This window comes from Oryza sativa, chromosome 2, assembly GCF_034140825.1.
Source record: "Oryza sativa Japonica Group chromosome 2, ASM3414082v1".
NCBI lineage: Eukaryota > Viridiplantae > Streptophyta > Magnoliopsida > Poales > Poaceae > Oryza > Oryza sativa.
This window is the reverse complement of record NC_089036.1, coordinates 20,160,229-20,168,145: the sequence shown is the minus strand read 5'-3', so window position 1 is coordinate 20,168,145 and position 7,917 is coordinate 20,160,229. Positions and strand designations below refer to the sequence as shown.

Here is a 7,917-nt window from a genome sequence, read left to right as displayed (position 1 = left end):
ACATAGACAATTTACGTCCTTGATTTATCATCCAAAGGACAAAAAAAAATGAGGTGATGTGGTTTCGTAGGAGAAAAGAGAATTAACATTAACTATACTTAGTGGGAGATAAACTTTATAGATATATAGGATTAAGAAATTTTGAAGCAACACGTTATAGTGCAAATTTAAATTTTGTTTTGGTATATAACTATATTTTAGTTCCTAATGTTTGTGTTGTATCCAAACTTCCGATAGGTATCCAAATCTTGAGGGGAAAATATGAAGTGGAAACCACGTATACAGTGGAAACTTAAAAATTACCGTTAGATCTAAAAATGGGCACTTAAGATTTATCCACATAACCTAAAAACATGATTGAATCTGTGAGGAAAACTTTTACGTGGACAAATTTTAGGCGTCAATTTTTATCCAACAGTAGTTTCCAGCTTTTCACTACCTATGTGATTTGCACCATATATTTTTCAGTTCTTGGACAAATATCGGCACTCCCAACCCTAGTATCATCGAGTTGCTATATCGACCGATCTGCCTAGCAGCACCGATCTCCCTCCTAGGAAAAAGAAAAAGAAAACATAAACAATTGAAGAAGAACACATCTAAACAAAATTTAGCGTACTATTGGAGGAGAGAGGTGATTTTTAGTCTAATTTTTTTAATAACACCAATCCAAATTTTTAAGGGAGTCAATTTTTTAATACTCTTAGAGACACTCTTAGCTCTTTTCTGTTGAGCTGAGGTAAACAGTCAACACTCGTTACTATACCATTGGCATGTCTACAGAGAGAGTACAAATATACATTGAATTGCTAATTAGCATTCGACAGAAAATCGAGGGGATTTCTTACAGATTTCAAGCCACCTGATTTCCTTAAAGATTTATGCGCCCAACTCCTCTTCCAACTCCAGCAAAGCTCCGGTGATTGACAGTGGCCCAATAAGTTAGAGTACATAGTTCGGATTGGGGTTAGGGTGAGGGAGTGGGAAATCGAGGAGATTGCAATCCTTAGAGGGATGGACATGGGAAGTAGCGGCCTGATGGTGGATGACAGAATGGGTAGGCAGTGAGGCCGCGCCCCCACCATGGAAGCTGCAAGGTCGCAGTGGACAATTGGCCGATGTTGGTGGTGGAGGCAAAGCGGAGCGAGAGGTTATGTGGTGGTGGCAGATCCGACAGCAGGGAGCCTCTGGAAATGGAGAAGATGGTAGGACGGGGGACCTGCTTGAGGAGGAAGAGAGCCGGGAATGAAGGGGAAGGTCTAGTGGGCCTCGTCAACACCATTGACACTAGTTTCAAGCGGAGGCAAGGTGAGGGGCATGCATCGCAGTAAATGATGAGAGGGATAGGAAGAAAATAATACGGTGCATGGATCTCAAAGGGATTCAATGGTTTAAAATTTTTAAGATATGTTCAATCCCGACACACATATATACAAGGCTGTCGATGAGGGCGTGCAAAATGAGCGATCGAATAGGGCCCCAAAAATTAGGGGCCGCAATATTTTTATATTTTAATCTATGCCAATGCGTTTCAATATATTTGAAGACCTCTTGTTCCATTTTTATAAAGTTTCACTTTTACTCATTTGTTCATTTGGCTAGAACAGGCTTGTTTTTTTAGTTCCGATAAGTGTTCGATGGCAATCATGGCTAACTCAAAGAGCTATAGCTCATGACGATGATATGAACGTGCGTTCTAGGCATTAAAGATTACATTTTTCCATATAATAAAAATAAATTACTACATCATAACATAATATTTTTCTAACAATTATTTAAAATTTTCTTCTGACTGAGATAGAGCTCCACTGCTATTTTTTTTTGTCTTTCCTACTTATATTAGCGTTAAATTGTGTTTTGCACTGGGGCCTCGAATTCGTAGGTAAGGCCCTGCATATATATACACTCACTTATAGGTTATGTACTTTTAGCTGGTTTATGTTGAAGCCAACAACACTTAAGGAATTGGGATTTGGGAGTTAAAAGACGTACTGAGACATGTACACATCCAGACAACCAGTTATCCTATCAATGTTTCACCAGTTGATTTTAGGAATTGGGAGAGTGTAAGCACAACATTGGTATGATGTCCTTGAGGAGAGCCGAGAGCATCTTCCAGTGCACTGAGAGCGGTGTGCGTATATATGCTAGGGCACATTAATTTGCATGCCTGCTTTGCAACTAACCAAAAGACAGGCATTCATGTTTTAATTCCCCTGCAGCTTGTTGAAATGCTGACGTGGCCAACTGGCGTATCTCACATTAACTATTATATATCCCTGATTCGATCGTGTTTCTGTCGTTAATCATAGGCAGGATATCCACCTGGTGATAGTTACATGATACTGGTAATTTTTTAAAGAAAAGATTAGCATAGCACCACTGTTAGTTCCCTGATATAATAATGGCACCATCATCCGTACGAACCATGACACTAGCTAGCGCACGCACCTACCATTATTTTCTGTCTTAAGATTCTGACGATTATGATGATACATACAACTTTCTGACGCATTCGGTGGAGCAATTTCAAGCCACTACTTGGGAGTTCTAAAAAAACGAAAAAAAAAAGAGAGGCAGTACTCCTTTTCTTTGGATAAATAAATGTCAAATTTCCCCCTTATATTGGTGGCGATATCTCTCGTACCTTTGACTCGCAACAGGAATATGAACTTCCCCTTTGCCAGGTAAGAGCAGCGAATTTTTTTAAATAAAAGGTTAAACTTTTGAAATATGATTTTTAGTAGTAATTTAGGTAAACTTTTTAATCGTACGTACTAGCAATCATAAAAATTAATCCGGGTAATTAAACTGTAAGAAAAATATCCTAAAATTAATTTTGAAAGCAAATTCTACAATTTAGGAACGAAATGCGCAACATATTGGAAAAAGTAATGCCAAGTGGGCCATATATGCATTTATATTTTGAAATGAAAGGATTATCAAATTAGGTCATCTTATTTCATCAGCGTTACAAGGACACATGCATACAAGTGAAGTAAATCACGGAAAACCTCTTTATTATCTGTAACATGATGAAATAATCAGCATCTTAATTTATTTGTCACACAACTCGATCGTGGTACAAACAAATGTTTGCAAACAACTCGTGATACAAACAATTGTTTACAAACAACTCGTGATACAATCAATTAATTGTACAAGAAGAGTGTAAAATTACCCTGGTCTTTCGATATCTGGAGACACGAATACAAACTCCAATCATCCTCAGCAACAAGCAATCAAATATCGTGCAGCGTGCAACATCGGCCAAGAACAGGAGATCGATGTCAGGGACGATCTGGCCGGTATATCGCAGATGGCGAGTGATGATTTAATAATAGCAATTAATTAAAGTCGCCATCATATATATCCGCGGCAAATTAATTAGGCGCCATTCATAAGCGGCTTCTTCATTTCCCACGCTTTCAGATGTGAAATCTTAATATCCGCCTCCCCATTGTTGAAGACGTAAAGATGGGCCTTGTCACCTATCGCCATCGACGGGTAAACTCTCGACAGGATGCAGGTCTTGCCCCCGGCGCCGAAGCTCTCAACCACCGAACGGTCAATCTGAAACGAAGTCACAAACAATGATGCATATATAAGACTAATCATGGTCACAGTCAATAAAGCATTGGTAAGTTATATACGAGAGGCACTAATAAAAAACGTGGTTAATTAAGCTCGTAGTATATGTGTGTACTATACCAAGCTTCTCAAGGAGATCTTCCCGGACGAGATGTCGGTGTCGACGAACCCGGCAAAAGTTGGCTTGTAGAGATCCGGGCTAAGAGAAGACCTGCTCAATAAAAAAAGGACAGTAATTAATCAACTTCAGAGCTTTGGATTTAGCATTTTAAGTTGTCTACTGTGTTTGGGTAATTGCGAAAATGTGACAGGAGACGTATTTGATAGTGCTGTGATAAAGGGTGTGTGATTCCAACTCTAAGATCATGTATTTCTTCTCTCATTTTTTTTTTGAAAACGTGGCAGACATTGATCAGTGCATGCAGGATGGGTATATGCATGTGTGCTGCTTGCATTGTACCGAGACATCACAAGGTAGTAGTATAGATTTGGCTGGTAGTGGTATCGTACTTGGTAGGGTCGGTGCACATGAGGACGACGGGCTTGGCGCCGTGCCCGGCCGGCTTGAAGACGCGGAAGAAGACGGCGGTTTTCTCCTCCAGGCCGGCGGAGGCCAGCACCCACAGCCCGAACACCACGCCGCCCCTCACGTCCGCGCCCTTCGCGCCGCACAGCCTCTCCGCGTCGTCGCCGAACGCCGGGTCCAACGCCTCCGCCTTCTCCAGCCCGGACACCTCCAAGCTCACCTCCACGTCAGCCTGATCGACACACAAATATCAAAGCAAAACTTGTAAGCGTCAGCGTCACACCTAGAAGGCGAATATGCGATGCGTTGCAGGTTCCTCTCCGGCCAACCGGATGCGTCCACGCCGTTGAAGGTGAAACGGGCGGGAGCGGAAGCTGACGCCGACCGAGCGGAAAAATCGCCGGTCCGGCGACTTCGCGATCTTCGCGTGCACGAGCAGGAATTGGGCACGCGATGATCGCTGCCCATACGGAATTGGACCGGAGCGAGCTTAGCTAGTACTCCGTATAACTAGGAAGCTCCTGCACATGGGGCCCTTGACGGCAGCAATATATATGGCCAATATTCTAGTCTCATTTTCTTGTGGATGGAAATTTCAAGTTACTGGTTTTTGATTTTGTAGTGTAGCAACCTGGTAGGTTCCGAGGCCCGTGACTTGGAAATGTTCCCCGGGCTTCACCACCTTGTCAAAGACGCTGACCGATTTGCCCCTCAGCGTCTCCAGCTCCTCGATTGGCCACTGCAGAAGCTGCTTCCCGCTCGGGTCCAGCCATACCTTTCTTGGGATCGCCTGCCAACGACACAAGCCAAGCCATCAATCTCCAAATCAATTCTAATTAAACCTCTAGTCCCTCCAATTTTTCTTTTACGTTTGGTTAGCTCTTGAAATTAAGATAACTAATAACATCAAACATTTGTGGAGGTAGGTAGTACAAGAAATTAGGATTGCAAAATTGTAACTATGATTTACATGGATGCCGGCCCAGCCCTTCGCCTTGTCGTAGGTGACGCTGTCGGACTCGTTAGCCCACCCAAGCAGGATGCGGCGGTGCTTCACCGGGTCGAAGAAGGTCTTTGATGCGTAGAAGTTGCCGTAGTCATAGCGGAGCCGGTGGTAGTCGCCAGCAGGGTTGTCCGGCACATACCGCTCCGTCACCTTGTTGTAGATGCCCACCGTGTAGTAGTCATAACGGGTGAGATCGAGGCTGTTCTTGAGCACGTACTTGCTGCTCGGCACAGATGTGTCGAGGCCAGCCTGGAGACCTGGTGCTTGCAACGGAAAGAAGTCTGGGCACTCCCACATCCCAGTGAGCGCCGAATGGAGTGGGTGCTTGGCCCGAACCCATGTCTTGAAGTCCCGGCTCCGGTAGAGGTAGGCAAGGCCGAGGCGAGCCCCCTTCAGGCCACCAACGAGCATCCGCCAATGACCGTCGGCGTACCAGGCCGTTGTCGGATCGCGGAATTGCGTTGCGTTCATACCAGGCTCCGGCGTGGCCACCGGGTTGTAGGCCGGCTTGACCCACTCACGAAGGAGCGGGTCTGACGCATTCTTGGGAAATGCGATATTCTGCACCTGGTAGTTGATGTTGGGGCGGTCGATCCCAGTGTAGAGGATCGCCGGCGTGCCATCGGGAAGGATGGTGGCAGAGCCAGACCAACAACCGTACTGGTCGGAGGGGATGTCGGGCTTGATTGCCGGCTCAAGGGCTATCCAGTTGATGAGGTCCTGTGATACCGAGTGAGCCCACACGATATTGCCCCACACAGCTCCCTTGGGGTTGTACTGGTAGAATAGGTGGTACCATCCCTTGTAATACAGTGGCCCTGTTCAATGTTCTCAACTTATCAACTCAAAAGCTCAAAACATTTTTCATGTATAACTGGGGCGGATCCCCCAATTTTTTTTTGGGGTGGGGGTGGGGGTTGGGGGGGGGAGCCCATAGTACACATGTTAATTAGATCTATTCTTGTGTACAGGTACAACTTATTGCTTATCAACTTATCACTTTTTATATGGTTTCTTTACTGTTTTACAAAAATGAGTTGTTTAAATTAAAGTTTATTGTGAAATTGATTATGTCTTGTCATGTCTAAATTCGTATAATCAAATTGAGATTCACTTCCAGACAGTGATACGCCAAAGGAATCCGTTGATTGATCCCATTGTCAAATTTTAAGACCAAACTTCGAAAGCTTGACCAGCTTAAATTTTTCTGCCTACTGCAAGAGGCCGTTGTATATACGCATTCGCCTTGCAGCATGTGCGTGCCGGCATGCACCATTTTAATGTTAAACTGTCCTTTCTCTTAGCTCCTTCTAAAAAATTGGTCTTTAATCTTCCCATATTTAAAAAACACATGCACACAAGCGTTGCTGTTCATTATACTCTCAACATCATAGATCTAGTAGGCAGAACAAGACAGAGATAATTTGCAAGAAGTGGGCCGGAAAATTCGTACCGTTCGGATCTGTCGTCGATGAGATTAATTTGCAGTCGCAGCGATATGATCAGAACCAGACACAAGAAGAGAAATAAAAAAATCGAGTTAGAACAGTATAATTGCAGCAAGCATCAATTAGGTATCAATCAAGAGTTATTAGCTTAATGCTCAAAAACAAAGCTGGTGTATTATTATTCGGGTACTTGCTGAACTGCAAGTCTTCACCGTTGTCGGATACTGTGATAACTTAAAAGCCTGCAGCTTGACTTTTCTGATGGAGAAGAAAACAACTGCAGGACTACCTAACTAACATAGCCAATATAAAGTTGATAACTCAGCAAGCTGTAATTTTTTTGTCCACCAGAAATCACCAGCGGTTATGTAGATTAACACGAGATTAAACCACTAACCACAGAAGCTGTTTTAATTTTTTACCAAGGTGCAAAGTACTACTTGCATACTCCCTCCGTTTCAGATTACTAAGTTTATAGACAAATATAATAATATTTACATTACAAAATTAGTTTTATTAAATTAATAATTAAATATATTTTTAAATAAATTTATCTTGGCTTTAAAATATTATTATTATTTTCTATAAATTTGATCAAATTTGAAGCAGTTAGATTTTGACCAAAGCCAAAACATCTTATAAACTGAAACGGAGGGAGTACATCAGCTAAAATTCAGAGCCATGTATTGCTTTGTTCGTCTATGGCATGATATTTTCTTGTACTAGTTATGTAATAAAGCTAAGCTATAGCTAATACTGAAGATAAGAAGAAACCAAAACAAACCAAGCTTTGAAGAGAAGATGTCGAAGAAACCAAGACAAAGAGGAACTGAAGAACATCCAAAAGTTCAGAGAAGCTAGCTGAGCACAATCTTTGCTTACCGTTGATCCAGTTCATCGGGGGCTGGAAGTGGTATCCTGTCCTGAGCAGGGGGCTGACAATGGAGGCCGGCACCGAGCTCGGCGCCTGCTCGGCCTCGAGGCTCCGGTGGACGACATGGGACGCGCCGGCGAGCTGCAGGAGGAGCAGCAGCAGCCATGGCGCGAGCGCCAAGAGCCGAGTCCCCATTGTTTTGTACTAGACAGGCCGGCCAGGGAGGGGGAGAAGACGAGGGGCAGAAAGGGATGTGCGGATTTGCGAGAAGACCAGTTGGCTATATATAATATACTTCACGGTTTACGCGTAGTGGTTTCTCGAGCGAAAAAACCAACGACCACGAGCTAGGCAGCAACTGTTGTGTCTCACAAGGCTGAAGTTATGCATCCGGCGTAGAAGTATACGTACGTACGTATTAGGATTACAGTAGTAGTATCATGTCTCTTCTGTTGTTAGTTTTATGGTATTA

At 43.4% G+C, this 7,917-nt stretch overlaps 1 protein-coding gene across 1 annotated transcript; it reads right to left on the bottom strand.

Annotated features, from left to right (window-relative positions):
- Positions 1-2,994: 2,994 nt before the first annotated feature.
- On the bottom strand, positions 2,995-7,702 carry LOC4329561 (beta-fructofuranosidase, insoluble isoenzyme 1-like). Its single transcript, NM_001416647.1, has 7 exons — positions 7,454-7,702; positions 6,577-6,585; positions 5,088-5,941; positions 4,749-4,907; positions 4,102-4,349; positions 3,712-3,802; positions 2,995-3,573 (listed from the first exon to the last, which is right to left on the bottom strand). The coding sequence occupies exons 1-7, from the start codon at positions 7,638-7,640 to the stop codon at positions 3,388-3,390; spliced, it is 1,734 nt and encodes a 577-aa protein (NP_001403576.1). The 5' UTR covers positions 7,641-7,702; the 3' UTR covers positions 2,995-3,387.
- Positions 7,703-7,917: the final 215 nt, after the last annotated feature.

Bases quoted from the DNA above. Each gene is read 5' to 3' on its own strand.
- LOC4329561 (NM_001416647.1), bottom strand. From the start codon at position 7,640: ATGGGGACTCGGCTCTTGGCGCTCGCGCCATGGCTGCTGCTGCTCCTC. The intron at 4,350-4,748 runs GTTGCTACACTA...TGTGTCGATCAG, and splicing joins CGGGCCTCGGAACCTACCAG to GCTGACGTGGAGGTGAGCTT. The intron at 3,574-3,711 runs GTATAGTACACA...ACTTCGTTTCAG, and splicing joins AGATCTCCTTGAGAAGCTTG to ATTGACCGTTCGGTGGTTGA.